Here is a 16,634-nt window from a genome sequence, read left to right on the forward strand (position 1 = left end):
TCCCAATGTGCAGAGGTGACGTCTACCGAGTTGGCCACTCCTCTCTGCCCCAGGTTGTGTCCCTAAACCTGTTCTCGGGGCTGAACATAGAGAACACCCAACCTGAAACAGTCAGCGTGGCTTTCCAGGTGCCTGGAAATTTTTACAATTACGATTTTCACAAGGCGACTCTGACATAACAGACATCCCTTTTCCCACAGTACTGGTATGTATATGGGCAGCCGGTAATGGATAATGTATGTATGAGAATCATGATTCTGAAGACGTTCTTAGACTTCACTCAGCACTTATTTGATAACATAATGTTGGTTCTGTTATTTAAAGTCTCACTCATGCCAGAGAGAAAGCGACGAGTTGAGTCTAAATCATCAGGACATTTCGAGCATGTATCAATGCAAAATCCTCCGGCAAGAGATAATGTGGGCCCCTCAATAATGGTCAAGTATCAAACCAACCTCAACAGACATTAAGAGAGCTGTCACTGTAGTTGGTTCTGTACATTTTAATAAGATGCTTTCAGTGGTTTTATGAATTAGTCATTTAAACAAACATTTCATTGGTAAAAATTTACTTAAGACAGGAGGGCTGGTTGGCCTTCTGGGTGTGTAGCCAAAGTGTTCTTGGTGACGCTCACCTTAGCCAAAATGCAGGAGGAGGAAATGACTGTAATGTGGGACTTGTCCCCTGGCAATACGGTGGTTTCTCCATGCACAGGGCCACTGTCCTTCCAGGCTGCAACTCAAAAGCAGGATATATAGAACCATGTTGAAAAGTGAGATTTACATTGAATTGGGATGCCGTCTCATGACAGTGTCCTCATATTTAGCTAATTTCTCTCTCACGAAACTGTAATGGTCAGATGACAGAGTCACTCTTCTGTGGCACAGAGTTGGGCACTGAGAGGATACAAGAGGCATGGGATTGATTTTATTAGGATAATGGGGAAGACAAATGAAAGGATATCCCCCAAAACAGAGCACAGCTAAGTTTCTCTACCCTCACTACTTCCTACACATGCTAGAGATCTTAAGCTATGACCCAGGCCCTCAGTAGAAGGTGGGGGTATTGGGCTTTTTGAAAAGCAAGTATGTCTTAAATATAAATCCCCCACTGCAAAAACAGAAGCTCAGGGAGTTAGTGAATCTGAGGGACCAATTTCCTTTAGATCATTTAGACTTTCAGTAATGATTTTTACCAATGCAATTAAGCTGTCATTGAACTTTGTATGTTCAATTGAAAATGGGTTTAATTCAGCTTAGACCTCCAGGAAGAACGTTTTTCTTCCCCATATAGAGAGGCAGAGGGTTTTCTAAAAGGTTGACCAAATTTACAAAAAGGTAGTGAACATAGTGACATCGTATTTGTATCATTTTGCCTTAATACATAATTAGCATAATTTTGGCAGATATAGCACCTTATTTTATCAGTAGAGAGCAAAGGTCCAGGAAGGTCCACCAAAATCCCATATGGAGTCACTTTCAAGGAGAAGGGGAAGGTGGAGGGCCTGGGGTCTCCTCCAGGGCTGATGCATGCACCTGCCCTGAGGATCATTTCCCCCGCAGGAGAGTGAGCGCCAGGCATGGGTGAGGGTGCTGCGAAGTTAGCCACACTGTTTCCTGGGCTTCTGATCAAAGAGTCTCTCTCTGCACAGGAACCAGCGGTGGGCGGGGCGGCAACTTAGAAACTGGAGTCAGGGGCTGCCTTCCAGTCTCGACTTGCACCCATTTTGTGTGGAATCCCCAGAGAGTCTCTCGGCCTTGAAATTAGTTGCACGATATTTTATTCCCGCATTCTTCAGGGGATGTGGTCAGAATCTTAAATGGCCATCTGTCACAGCTCTGTTCAATAGAAATAAATGTAAGTTACCAATTAGAGACAAATTAAAAATGTTCTAGCCGCTGCCTTAAAGGAAGGTTAAAAGAACAAGTAAAACTATTTTTATTTAGGCCAAGGTCCTAAATATTATTTCAATATGCAATCAATATAGAAATCATTAAAGAGAATTTATCTTCTCTTTATACTCTCCAGAATATGACTTGTATGCTACACAAGCAGCCCATCACGGCGTGGACTAGAGCACAGGCTACATTTCAAGTGCTCAGTAGCCACATGGGGCTGGTGCCTGGTGCTCGTGGCTGCTGCCTTGAGCAGCTCAGATCCTGCTCCAGATGCTTCAGAAGCTCCGCCCTGGACGGTCTTTGAAAAGAGCCTCCAGATGGGACAGCTCCCTGGGTCTGCACCAGCCTGTGAGCCAGGGCTCCCTAGCCTCTTGGGTTATGTGAAGGGGCGTCCAGGAGAGTCAGGGGTGCTGAGGGCTGACCCCAGGGCAACCCCAGGAACCTAGAGGCAGTGGAAGGTGCTAGTCCCAGGGGGCTCTGAGAGTCAGAGACCTTTTTGTACAGGAACGAGGAAGGCGTGTGGGGCTGTGCCCTTCCCAGGCAGCACAGTAATACACGCCCTCGTCACTCTTCTCCAGCTTTAGCAGCAACAGGTTACAGCTGCTGCCATCCGTGCCCCTCTTGGCCGTGACCTTGTCCCCTTTCAGGATCGAATCCGTTTGTACATATGATCTGTACAGTGCCACTATGAGGAGCCTCTGAACAGCCTTGCCCTCCTGGTGGCGGTACCAGTGGATGTAGCTGACCTTGGTTCTCGCCCTGCATGACAGGATGGCCGAGCTGCCGGTTCGCGCCATGATCAAGGCCGGCTGCTCCAGTCTGGTTTCCGCCAGGCCGCCTGCAAGGGGGATCATGATGAGGCCAGGGAGGCCGGAGCCTCAGGGAGCCCCCCGACACCTGGCACGAAGAGGGAGTTGGGACTTACCCAGAAACAGGAAGGCGCCCAGAAAGGCAAGGGGACTCAGCATGGCTCCTAATCCTGTGAGGTGCGCAGAAGACCAGAGTGACCTCACCATTGCACCTGCTGGGAGGAGACCACCTGGGTGCATGGCAGAGGGCAAGACAGGGTCTGAGCTGCTTTTTCCAGGTGGTGCCAGCAGACACTGGTGAGAAAAAGGAGAGGAGGCAGGGAGGGAGGGGCCAAGAGAGCAGGGACAATGCAGGTCAGAGGCGGGACCAGGTCCTGTGTTTCTAGTGTTAGACCCTCAGAAATGGTAAAGGCAGGGACTTGTGAGCTGAGGAATGCATCGGAAATGAAATTTTGAGAAAAAAAGGTAACATCGACTTCCAACTGAAAGGAAGGTTCTTTTTCAATTTTGCCTCCTGGGTATAGTTATGATAATTAGCTATTCTAATTATTGCCTGAGAGCCTGGAGGGAGAGGGCAGTGGGGACAGCCAGGAAGGGGAGTTGGCTGGGCCAGGGAGGCTTGGACCCTTCGGCACCCACTTCCAGACCCAGCTCCTGTGCTCCTCCCCCTGGTAAAAACTGGAAGGCAGACATGCTGAGTTATAACCAGGATTCAAGGCTCAGGTGTCCCAAAATGCAGGCTCTGGGGTTGTGCTGAGTTGGTGAGGTGTTGACTAGACCATTCTGCCAAAAGAATATTCCAGGCCATCATTCGGACCCTCAGCAGATATCTAGGGCAGCTATGCTAAAGTGTTAAGTGGAAAAGAGTGACAATGGAGTGACATCTGCACAGAAAAACAAGTAAAATGTGTCTCAGGATAGAAGGTGAGCAGTGTGGTGAGAAATCCGGTGCACTCTTTTCTTCCTACTTTCTCTGTTTTCTAGATTTTCACCAATAAGAGAATCTTACTTTGGGGGAGAATATCCACAACTATCTATTGTTTTATGAATACAATTTTTTTTCACCTTGTCAGCATTCAAAACTCTGTTTCTCTCAATTACTGTTAACATTTTCTTTCAAATACTGTTCAAATTAAAAAGCTCAACTCCTGCTGGCAATGACCAGCCTTAGTGTGTAATGAAGTCTGCCCCAAACCTCAGGCCAAACACTCCCTTGGGTGTGTTAAATGACAGAAGTAAAACAATTTGGCCTGTAGAGCGTGATGTCCTTTACTCAAAAGAGAACATCCACGGGTTGGGGCGTTCAGTGCCTCACAAGCAGCGAACACGGTTCCCCAGGGATTTTGGCAAGAGGGAGTTTATAGAGCCTAAGAAGCGGCCAAGGGGGAACAGGCAGGATTAGGTGGGGTTCAGGGATCTCCCTACAAGGCTAGCAGGTCACTGAGGGAATAAGGAGAGAGCTTTTGGCTCAGGTTGATTGGCTGGGGTCGCATATCTGATCCCATTTAGAACAGGGAAATCATTACAGATTCCTGGTGATGGGGACCGGCTGGCTGGGATATTCTGTTTCTGGTCAAGGGCAGCATTGACAGGGACAGGAAAGGGACCTACATTTCTGCTTGCTGACCTGGGACCCTGGGAAGGAGCGGCTCCATCCTGGGCCTGGAGATGTATGTCAGCAGGTGACCATTGTTCACCTTTCCTCTACTCTTCCTGCTGTGGGGTGTGCCTACTCTTCTCTAAGTGGCATTAAAGGTCATATTTCTTAAAAGATGCTCATGTTTAAAGAAATAATAGGGAAAACTCTTCAGCAGGAGAGAAAGAGTAGCCACCCTTATGTGGAGAGTGGAGGGTTCTGATCAGGACCCCACAGGTTCCAGGAAGAGAGAAATTACGCTGCACTTGAGGGAGCAGGACGTCCTGTCCCCCCAGGTCATCCCACTGCTGCCTGAATGAAGCTGCTGTGATGGCCCCAGACCTCAGCCCCAGGGGAGAGGCGGCTGGGTCACAGCAGGTGTGGACTCAGGCAGACCCTGTGCAGAGGGCTAGGTGCTGAAGCTTGGACCTGCTCGGTTAACCTCTGAGAGGCTGGCGTGCTCGCCTCACCTGGGGCAGCTCCCCTCCGCCCCGCAGAGAGTCTGAGATCTCGTCCAGTGTGACCGCTTCCCTTGGTCACGTGGAATAAACGGATGCAGACATGACGGCAACCTTCGGTGAACGGGACAAGCCCGAAAGCCCAAAACAGGAAAGGCATTGACATATGTTGTTAATAGAACTGTGGATAAAACATATTTTCTTTTATCTTAAACTTCTATCTCTATAACTCTGGGTGTTGATTAGAATTTTTAAAAATTATCTGTCTTTTTTTAGACGAGTGACCCCGTTTTTAAAACCAAGTCCCAAGCAGCGTGCTGGAGAGTCCCACTTTGCTGGAATCACAGAAGCTGAGACACTTAAGGATGAAAAGTGTAGGGGCCCAGGGCAGGCTGCCCCCCAATGGGCCACTTTGGCATGAAGGTTATTTGGAGTTAAAAGTCATAAAACCCAGCATAAAACCCTGCCTTCCCTTCAAATCTCCAAATTTACACTGGAAAGGGGAGCCTGTGCCAGACAGAAAGCTATCAAGAGAGACTCCCCTTTACCCAAGGAACTTACCTGCATGATTGGGCAAGCTTTTTCTTCCAAACAGCTCCTCTCACCTTCCCTCTCCTGGCCCCTTTGTGTCCTCAGACCCTGCCCCTCTCCTTTGCTCCTATCAGCTTCCGGTTGCTTCATTGTCTCTGGAATGTTTGTGTTTGTGTGGGCTCCCTGTACTTATGCTTACTACATTTGATTTTCTTCTGTCACTTTGATTCCAAGTCCAGCAAGAGAGACCAAAGGGCAGAGGAAGGTCTTCCTTCCTGGCAAAAGGAAGTATTCATTCCTGAAGCCTCATTGATCCTCATCATTAACAATGAGAAAACGGGGGCTCCTGGGTGGTTCAGTCATCTAAGCCTCTGACTCTTGATTTCAGCTTAGTTCATGATCTCACAGTTCACGTGTTCAAGTCCTGCATCGGGTTCTCCACTGACAGTGTGGAGCCCGCTTGGGATATTCTCTCTCTCTCTCTCTCTCTCTCTCAAAATAAATAAAATAAAATTTAAAAATGATGCAAAAAATTTTATAAAGATGAGAAAACAGCTCCCAAAACTCAGACGACTCATTCAGTATTAACAGGACCATGAGTGGGTGAGGTAAGAGTAGAGTGCCCATTCTACCTATCAGTGTGAGCACCCTTCAATGAGTGCACCTGTCCTTGCAAATTCCATAACTACATCAGAGCGCCACGGCATGTCAGGCATGGGACCAGAACCCTTTCAAACATTCACCTCAAATTATAAACTTTGAAAATAATAAAATTCTGTGAGGCACACATTAATATTCTCAGTCAAGATTGGTACCAGTCAGGGTCCTTGGACATTCCTCACATGGACTCCTTTAAATAGCCGAGCAAATCTGATTATCTTAGAATGAGCTTTGTTACAAGAAATTAGGATCAGTTATGTTGGTGTATGGTTGGCTTTCCTCAAAGGTAAATGGATGTGTGTGTGTGTGTGTGTGTGTGTGTGTGAACACATGCGTGTGTATAGCAAGTTAATTTCATAGAGAGTTTTTGTTGCTACTTAGGTAAAAAGGTAGCCTCACATAGGGTTGCCAGAATCAATGGAAAGAGAGTGGAAGGTGGGAATGCAATATGTGGGAATAAGTTGCAAAATTACATGTTGCTTATCTGAAACTTTTGGAAATGCAAACCAACTGACAATAACATGTCACCTGACACCTGTCAGAATGGCTGTCATCAAAAAAGGTGTCATCACAGAAGCTGGGGAGTGAGGAAGGGCAGGGAGTGAGTGTGGCTGACCATCCTCTGCTCAGGGAGCACGTGCAGGGGACACGAGCCTGTCACAGGAGCAGCTCTGAGAGCAGACTGTCCCAGGCAAGCGTGAGTGTCTGCGGTCCCGGAAAATCCCTGCTGGGACAGATGTGTCACATTTTCAAATTAAGAAAGTATAAAATTGCCATCACGCTAGAGTGGAAAGAGAATTCTTAAACAAAAGGTATCAAGAGAAGTCTCCTGCACCAAAATGTTAAAGGGCACGAGAAAGCTATAGCACTGGAAAGAGCCCACTGTTGGCAACCAAATTTTATTCATGAAGCACAAGGTGCCTGGTCAGTAGGGAGAGAGAGGGAGACAATGAAAAATCTTAAATTTCATCTTCTGGGCCTAGCTGTTAGTGACAATGTTGTTAGTGTTGTTACTGACAATTATAAATCATTTATATTTACGTTCTTAAATTCACGTTGATAATGTTAGTAACCAAGTTGTCAGTATAAGGGAAAAATACAAATACACCATTTTTAATGATTAGCAAAACTCTGTGATCTATAACTTGAATTCATTTCTCTAAATGTTACTCCTTTTGTAGATATCCACTGAGAAAAACACTCAAAGGATCTACGTTGTGGGATCAAACACAATTCTTACTACAAGTACCAGGGCTCAGGTGAGAAATGACTGAAACCAGAAATGACACAATAGTATAGAGTCACCACATACGCGCCCGTCTCCATACAAACTATGTTTCAGGACAGCACAGAGCTGACGAACGACAGCTTCACTTCATGGGCTCAGGATCATTACGTGAGGGAGAAATTAGAACTGGAGAAGGAGGGAATCGCCCTCCTGCAGCCCCTCATGAGACACTGGATTCGGACACGTGTCACCCGGGGGGGGGGGTGGTCACAGCTCCGTCACCTGCAGTGGCGCTGCTCCCGCTGCCCTTCCGTGTCCCTGTCCCCTCCTGACATCCCTCTGTCTCCCTCGCTGTGTCCAGCTCTTCGCCTTTCTCATTTCCTGTTGCCGTCCGTCCCCCTGCTTCTTTCTCCATGTCTCCCTTTCCAGCTGGCTCTCTTCCTTCTTTATTTCTATCTCTCCTCTGTCTCCTCCTGATCTCTCTCCTTCTCTCTCTGTTTCTCTCTACATGTCTCTTATCTGTCTCTGTGTTTCTGTCTCTGTTCCTCTCTGTCTACTACCTAGTTTCTATTTCTATTTCTCTCTCTCTTCTTGACTTTCCACTCTCTCTCTCTCTACCTCTCCTTCCGCGGTCACAGTAGCTACTTGAAATTCTTCCTTATTCTGTGCATTTCCCTGTCTTCTGATGACCACTTCCTGTCCTCTCAGCTCCCTCTTCATAGGAGCCTCTTCTGTCCATCGTCCCTTCTTCTCTCTGCTCTTCTCTGTCCCCTGGGGCCTGTGGGATGCAGGCCTGTGGTCTGTGCTAAGGGGGCAGGATGGGCCCAAGCTCACAAATGTACGTTTACTCCTTGGTTGTCTCCTGATGATCGCACCTGCCACAAATCAAGTGATCAGAACGATGATGGCAGGGACAGAACTGTCCCCAACATTGCTGCCTTGGGGAGAAGGTCATTGCATGCACACGAGTGCTTATATTTCTATCAGCTGGTTGTGAGGTGTTACCTAGTGACAGTGTGAGAAATAATCTCTTTATCATGAATTATTACAATGGGGTATGACTTCATGATCTCTAAATGGATCTCTTTCTCTATGTTGTTTCATGCAAATGACTACTAAACACACTGGACTAAAACAGGGGCTGACCGTGGGGAGTGAGGAAGCCTCACTGGGGCCCAGTTCACGGTCTCTGGCCCGGTGCTGCTTGGGGTGCCCACAGCTTCCCAGAAACCAGCCCCGTCCCCTGCTGGTGCTGGGGCAGGGCTGGGCCAGGGCACTTTCCAGAAGAGTTGAGGGCAGCCCGGAAACCTCAGCCAAAGCTCCACATCCTGCCTGCCTTTCCCACGGACTCCGTGGTTGCCAGGTGCACTCGGCCTGTAGGGACCTGCCCGTTCAGATGCCTCCACGTGTGGCCAGCCTTCCAGACCCGCTTGCCTGGTGAGTGGTCCAGTCGTGGGGCCCAGCTCTCTGGGAAGCCGACGCTGTGATCTGACACATGGTGGCTGAGGGGAGAGGTCCTTCTCAGCACGGAGCTGCCAAACAGGGACACTTTGGAGAGCCTGAGTGACACCTCCTGAGTCTGTGAGGATTTATTACATTGACAAGGACAGAATGACAGGTCCAGTCCAAGCCCTGCCACTTAGAGGATGTGTGTCCTTGGGAAAGTCACTGTGAATGGGAATAATAATGCCTACTCTGGAGACATCATCCACTAAGGGCAAGAGATCCGGCCAAGGCGGTTGCTTTGTAAATAAATACGATCAGGCAGTCTTAAGTGTAATTCTTATGACCATTTGTTCCTTGTAATAACACGTCAAGGTACTTCTAACAACCACATCTGACAGATCAACTAATTGGAGTCTGAAGACATTTCACCTGCTCAGGGTCATGCAAGTCAGTCAAGGAGCCTTGACTCAAACCCAAGTCTAACAGAGTCCAAAACCCGTCACAGCATCCACTGCATATAAGTAGAATTCCATGTGTACATATAGTTTCTTTTAAGCTCTAGAAAGTAAACAGCCATAAAGGAAATTCCAAAGAGGTCGCAGAACTCGAGAATTTCTCTCACATGCCAGTAAGCAAAGAGCATGAGCTATTCTTGAAGAGCAGTCATTCGGGTGACAGTGCTGGACTCCTGAACGTAGTAGAGATTCTTCTAGCACTGCTGAATTAGTAGTAGTTTGCTTTTTGTGATGACCAATAGTTTGGAGGTCATAACGGCAATCGTTGATCCCTTAAATAATACCAAATAACCTATTGAATGTCAAACACTGCACATATTCATTCCTTCCTTGCAAGCATAAGTAGGTATTACTCATCCCATTCTGCGGATGAGACAGAGGTGTATTTGAGCTTGCCTAGCTGAGAAAGAGCACAGTCAGAACTTGGAGTCGGCCAGGGTCTCATGGCCTGTGCTCTAAGTAAACTTCTTGGATGTTTGTGATTCGGGGCTTAATTTCTGTCCTCAGTGAGCTGTTGCTTTGAATGCAAAATGTGATGTGGTTCTACTTCCCTCTTTTTCTCAATATTGTGCTTCCTGCTTAAAAATCGTGGTACTTTGCTTGTTACTTATGCTGACTTCTTGCACCCCCTGCTGGCCATTGCAGGTATGTCCTACACTTTATAATCCCTGGATTCCCAGCAAGTGAATTCTCTTACAGGAAAGACTCAGTTTAGCGAGTGGAAGAGCCCAGAAATACCAGGCAGGAGACCTCTTTTTCCACTGTGTACTCGGTGTGCTGGGAGTTTTAGGTAAGTGGCTCCTTCTTGTAAAATCCCCATTTCTTCAGGCACAAGTGAGAATTGTCTGATATGTGTGGTGTCCTATGTACTTGTGAAATCTATAGAGAATTGTTTGTGAATAATGCGTCTTTACATCTATATAAACGGCATCGCATTCCCGTCCATCCGTCTGTCCACTAGGCTCACTGCTCCTCTGTGCTGCTCCTTCTGCCGCTGGTTGCAGCCACTGCATGAATCTCTCCACCGCCAGTGACAGGCACTTGTCCTGCTGCGCATGCCGGCTGTCACCTGTCACTAACACCTCAGGACACATTTCCCTGGGAATGTCATCCGGGGGTCACTGGTGCTGCTAATGTGACTGACACTTGGATGCGAGAGTGATGCCACCACGTTCAAAGGCACTAACAGGGCAGAACTGGCGTCGATGAAAACGTGGAGCAGCGGGTACGCTCACGGTCAAGAGCAGGCGGTGAGCTCACACCTGCACCCGCGATTCGGCCGAGGCTTCCTCCAGCTTCTCTCGTGTTCGCTCAGCTCCGGACGAGACTCGCCGCCGATGCTCCCTGTGCTCGCGGGCGCCCGTCCTGAGCTTCCACATCAGTTCCTCCCCTTTTCTGTGTTTGTTCAATTCCCTTTTCTGGGGGGACCTTTTTAAATAATAAATCTTTCTTCCCCATCTTACTGACGCTTTCCACATTTATACAAGTCTCTCCACTTATTGTGCCTTACATTTGCTATTTCCCTAACGAAGTGAATACTGGAGGCCATTTGTATGACTTCCCAGGTGGTTTTGCTTTGTGCTTTGGTTTTGATTATGGTGATTTCTGCAGGGAGGAAAGTGTTCTCCAGGGAAAGAGGCCATAAATACTGACTCAAAGAATCCCCTGGGTCACAGGCAGGTTTTTAAGTCTGCTGCCACGTGCCCTCACAGCACTGGTTCATAGCGTAATAATAAAACCTATTTTTTGTTTGAAAGATTTTCTTTCTGGCAAGGGTTTTTCTCTTTTTTAGCGTAGCAACGACACCATTTTATTGTGCCTAACCTCGCCAAGAAGCTACCAGAACTGTGATGTCACTCTCAGCCTCTGAATTTCTTCCCTTCCAGGACTCCTGATAGTTCAGGATGCTTCGGAGAGGGCGGCACTCATACCTGGAGGTCTTTCTGATGGTCAGTTTTATTCTCCTCCTGAATCTGAAGCAGGTAACAAAAATGTGATTATCGTCTGTGTTTTCATCCATCATTCAAAAGCTCAGCCCTCCCTCCCTCTCCTGTCAGAACGCTGCTGAGCAGACATCTCACAGTGCAGGCACGTAGGAGACAGAAATAACCGAGATGTGGTCTTGATGTGGGAGCAGTGGGGAGACAGAGTGTAAAATACGTGTAACCCGGGGACACAGACCCCGTGTGACCGGCCATGTGCATCTCAGAAGACAGGCAGACGAGGGGAAGGGTCCGCTCCTCTTCTTACCCGTCATCCCCTAGCCCGACCTTCCTCCCGGGTCCCCGTGTCTGAGGGTGCAGCTCTCTCTGAGCTGTTGCCCGTGAAGAAAGCAGAGCCTCCCTGGGGACTCGGCCCTTTCTTAGGCCTCACATCCCTGCCTTCTCCAGGCCATTTCCACCCTCTGTATTTCTGCCTCCTTTACCTCATTCATTGCACCACTTCCTGTCTTCTCCACCTTTCCTTCGGCATTCCCTGCTTTGGTTTCTGCAGCCATTTGCTGCCTCGGTCACCCTCTCCCTGCCCCGCCAGAGCGCCATGTCAAATATAACAATTGCATTGTCGTATGGCTTCCTCAAACCACTCATGAGGTGGGAGTCTCATTATCCCTATCAGAGATGAACAATTTGAGGCACTGTGCAAGGTCACTGGAAAAGTCAGAGGAGGAGTTAGGATTTGAAGCCCGTCTCAGTGCTGCGGCCCACACTCACAGCTAATTCATGTGGGCCTTTACTTTCATCGTCACTTTTCTTCTTGTTTCACTATATACAACCTTTATTATCACGCCGCATAAGAGCGTCAAGAACAGACATCACTGCATTGTTCCCGGTCTTTGGGGAAAAGCATTCAGTCTTTCAACATTAAGTATGACATCAGCTATGGGTTTTCACAGATGCCTTTTATCAAGACGAAGTTCCTTTGTATTGAGATTGTTTGATCTGCCAAGCTGAATATTCTCTTAAAGCCCTCTAGTGAATATTTCACTTCAGGTATAAACCTTCTCTATTATAGATTTTTAATATCTATTCTTTTTTGCATTTTAAGTAGTTTGCATTAGAATATCTATTTGTTGACTTTTTGTTGTCATACTTCTCTTTAATTCTTTAAACATGGTATTGTATAATTTTTGAACACATTTGTAATAGCGGCTTTGAAGTCTTTGCTAAAGAAAGTAACTGGACACACTCAAGGACAGTGTGTATTCAGTTGTGCAGGATTTTCCTACTAATATTAGTTACGCTTTTCTGGTTCTTTGCCAGTCTTATTTTTTTTCTGGAAAAATGTTTTGTTGAAAATATATCGCAGCAGCGCTGGACTGTGAATTTGCCCCCAGTTTGCTTTCATCGCCGTTTCTATGTTGAGAATGTCGCTTGAGTTAAATCTGCGATATTATATCCGCTGCAGTATGTGGCTGATTGGATTCTCCTGTGTTCTTCTTTTAATTATTTTCTTTTTCAGCCTAGATTCCTACGTAGCACACTGTGTCTACATGGCTTACTGGTAGCCAAGAACAAGTGTGTTCAAGTAACTTAATTAAGATTTCAATCCTCTGCCAAATGTTTTCATTATCTGTGTTGAGTAACTCATTCCTCCTTTGGGCAATGGGCACACAGACCATATGTGCTACATGACAAGTCTTCCCTCGTTATACTTTTTGCTGAGTATTTTCATGGCACCTCTACCTATGCCCATTATGAAGAATCTTCATGTCCATGGAATCGGGTGTTGGGAGGTGGGCGAGGAATGGGACTCACTCTAGACCAGAGCACCACTGCTGTTCCCTGACTTCTGCAACTTTTCAAGCATAAACAACTCTCAGATTGTTGCATGAAATTGGACATTTCCCAATCATTGAAATGGTTAGTTTTGTTTTGGTCTATTTTACCTTTGTAGTCGGTTTTCAAGGAGAAGATTTGATGACCATGGCCAGAAGGCCTTGCTTACATTCACTTTTAAATTATGCAAAACATACACATTATTGTGTTTTAAATAAAAGTTTGTCTTTTTTTAGGATGCCCGAATAATTCCAAGACATGTCAGCTCTTTATGGTGAAACACCATTAACTTGACAGGTGGAGAGTAAGCCCAGAAACAGGAAGACATGGTAAGACCATCTTCCTTAGACTCCTGTCCAAGTGGGAAGGCATTTCATCTGCCCCCGTGTGTCTACAGCAGTGGAATAGGCTGGAAAGGGGAGCCTTCCAACAGCGATACCTTTATCTATTTATGTCACCACAAATGTCACCTGAACGGTGTGACATTTATGGGGTTTAGATGTGGGACACAATCTTTCATAATGTTCTCTGCTATTCATTCTCCTGGACCAGATTTGATCTTGGCTATCACATAGCAGACATTGTCTGAAGAAAAAATGTCCTATTTGAGGTGTGTTATCTGACAAGAGGAAAGCAACTGTGAGGCAGGCTGTTTCCTCTGCTTGTGAGGACACCCTGTCCCTAACCCGCTCCCTCGGTCTTCCCACAGATCCTTTTTTCTTTCCCTTCCCTGCTTGTGAGAGGAATACATGCTTTTTGTAAAAATGCACATAGAGAACCCATCCTTCAAAATCTGCGTCCATATCACGTTTTAAAGTTTAGTTTGTATCCTGACAGTTTGGTGTTTGTAAATGTCACAGAATTGTGGCCGTACTGCCCATATTATATATATTAAAAAATTATAATGTAAAATTTTTACTGTCTGTTGTAGAAATTTTGGAATATCCAGAAATGATTGAAGTCACCCGATTATAATCTTCTTGTCTTTCTGATTTGTGCATATGTATTTAGGTTTTTATTTTTATAAATATCATCCTATGGGACATACGGATTTTTCATTACATATTTGCTTTCATTTGATAGCATGAGCATTGTCTGTGCTACCATAATATCTCTCTCTCTCTCTCTCTCTCTATATATATATATATATATATATATAGAATTTTGGAGCTTCTGGGTGGCTCAGTCGGTTCAGTGTCTGACTTGTGATTTTGGCTAAGGTCATGATCTCACAGTTCATAAGATCCAGCCCCATGTTGGGTTTCATGTTTACAGAACCTGCTTGGGATTCTCTCCCTCCCTCTCTCTCTGTCCCTCCACACTCTCGCTTTTTCTATCTCTCTCAAAATAAATAAATAAACTATGTAAATATAATTGTAAGTGGATGCAGTATATTTCATGGAAATATAATAATTATTTACTTTTCTTCTACTTTCAGACATTTAGATTTTTTTCTGATTTTTAGAAGGAAAATGTACATAATGGAAAACAAGTATTATTTTGTCAGAGATATTTCCTGAAGAAATAACTACAGAATGTAATGACAAGGTCAAATGTGCATTTGTGCAGGTCAGATCACTTCCTCTGTGTTTGTTCTGAGAATGGACCAAATGACAGAAGTGCCACCAGGAGGGGCTTAGGAGGCTGAATTTTAACCAGAAAGAGTTTCTTAAGGTGGAAAAAGAGTTGAGGAGGGTCTGCAAAATTATGGCCTTTGGACTAAACCTCAGGAACTCAGTGGTGTGGTCACAGTTTAGAATATCCTGTCTCAGGAGGGGAGCCCCATATACACCAAGTCCACTGATGATGCCTGAGTTGCATGTCAGTATATAATTTGCCCTGGGAGAGAACTCTTTCCTACACATGCTGGACTTAACCAGTAACGTGTGGTCCATGTTCATGGAAGACAAGGCTCACCCAGAAACTGGCTCTTGATAACAGACCAAGAGGAGTGAAGTCTATGGTGTGAACATGCTGTGAATTCCATCTGTTGAAGCCTAATCCATAATCTCAGCAATAGAGTTTTGTTTCCCCAGGCACTGGGCACATTGGATCCCAGGACTGGGCACCCTGTCTGTACTGTGCTTGGGATGGGTTGGGGTGGGGATGCTTGCTGTTTGTGCTCATGTGGCTGCACAGCCCTCCTCTGCTCAACCCCCAGCACACTTTTACCTCCCGTGCATGTCTTCTATTGAGCTGTGCTCAGCTTGACTCTCCAGTCATTTGTCCCTGTAGAGGGACTTAGATGATTCAGTACATGACATTCAATTACACAGTTGAACTCAAGGCCTCCATATGTCTGTGTTGTTGTGAGGAAGGAAGCCCCTCCTTATTACCCTGTCTACACTCTACCTGTGCTAACAGCTTCACGTGCCCAGTCTTCTGTCACCCTGCCTACACTGACAAAATTAGATGGGAAGTATGAGCCCCGGTAAATCAGACACCATGAAAAAGTGCAGATCATTGGTGGAATGTCAGGATTACCTAGGGTGACAAGAAGTCTGTGTGCTGGTCCATCAGAAGAGTGTCATCAGAGTGGACTGAAGGTACAGTGTCTGAACAGTCCTGGTCATATGACTTGCAACTCATGAAGCAGCTACGTGGAATGAACTTGGTATAAAATAGGGGAACCCCTCACCCACAGAATAAGAGTATGTTTGGCAGCCATCGTATGTGTGTGTGCAGATGGATTTTTCTTTCATTAGCTGTGACCTTTTGGAAGTGAGCAAAGTTGGCTGTGGTGTAACTGCCCCTATTTTATCATGCAGCACCCCAGCCACCGCTTGCACAGCCCCAACCAGTAGGGGCCGGTTTGACTTCAAGCATTTTCCACGAATCAACCACATTTGACAGAGCACATAGACCAGAAAAACCCTGAGAAAACAAAACACCAGTGCCCTCCTGCCCCCCACACTGTCCCCTGCACCACCGCCCTCCCCCTCTCTGCACCTGCCAGTGCAGAGCAGAGCCCACAGGGCTGCCCAGGTCGGGTTGGGGAAGGTAGGGGCTGAGGATTGGAAGCCACAGGGGACACTGGCTAGGAGTGCCCAGCACTGAAATCAGCCCACACGGCTTTCAGTCATTTGCTAGTTTCCCCTGTTTGCCTCTGTGCTTTCCACATGCAGAAACAGTTCCAGATCTCTACGTAGAGGCCCAAGCACTCGGCCTAAAGAAGTCTGATCAAACTCCCAAAAATCAAGGAGTAGATGGAAATTAAATTTTCTCTTTCTTGTATCTGGTGGATCTTATGTTGTTTCCACAGAGGCTCTTCTATTCGTTTTTCAAAAGCAGCTATTTCACAGAAACTGAAGCTGATTGCAAATAAAGAAAAGATCCTCCCCATTTTTAAATGAGACATTGTTTTCATTCTCAGATATAAAATTTTTTACTTTAAATGCATTCATTAGCACAAATAGAAAAAAAATAGTCATTTATTCTTTTCCCCACCTACCACATCCTGAACATTTTGTTTTATACCCATGTTTGTAGAAATGTATGCACACATATAAATGAGTGTCATACTTCGTGTGTGTGTGTGTTTGTGTGTGCATGTATGTATTATTTCTAAAGTAGAGCTGCATCAGTAGATGAAAATGCTGTTGACCACTTCATGTGCCCAGCATAATTATCTCATCTCATCCATACCACTCCAGGAGATGTGTCACTCTAAGTCCATT

At 46.1% G+C, this 16,634-nt stretch overlaps 1 protein-coding gene and 1 gene segment (V, D, J or C); one reads left to right on the forward strand and one right to left on the reverse strand.

The window, feature by feature from the left end:
* LOC115508749 overlaps positions 1-2,965 on the reverse strand; it is a 31,371-nt gene extending 28,406 nt beyond the window's left edge. The window contains 2 exon segments of the C gene segment in view: positions 2,441-2,736; positions 2,824-2,965. Coding sequence covers positions 2,441-2,736; positions 2,824-2,947 — 420 coding nt within the window.
* The window catches only part of LOC115508747, a 240,454-nt gene that overhangs the window by 78,544 nt on the left and 145,276 nt on the right, over positions 1-16,634 (forward strand). The window lies entirely within an intron of this gene.

This window comes from Lynx canadensis, chromosome A2, assembly GCF_007474595.2.
Source record: "Lynx canadensis isolate LIC74 chromosome A2, mLynCan4.pri.v2, whole genome shotgun sequence".
NCBI classification, from domain to species: domain Eukaryota; kingdom Metazoa; phylum Chordata; class Mammalia; order Carnivora; family Felidae; genus Lynx; species Lynx canadensis.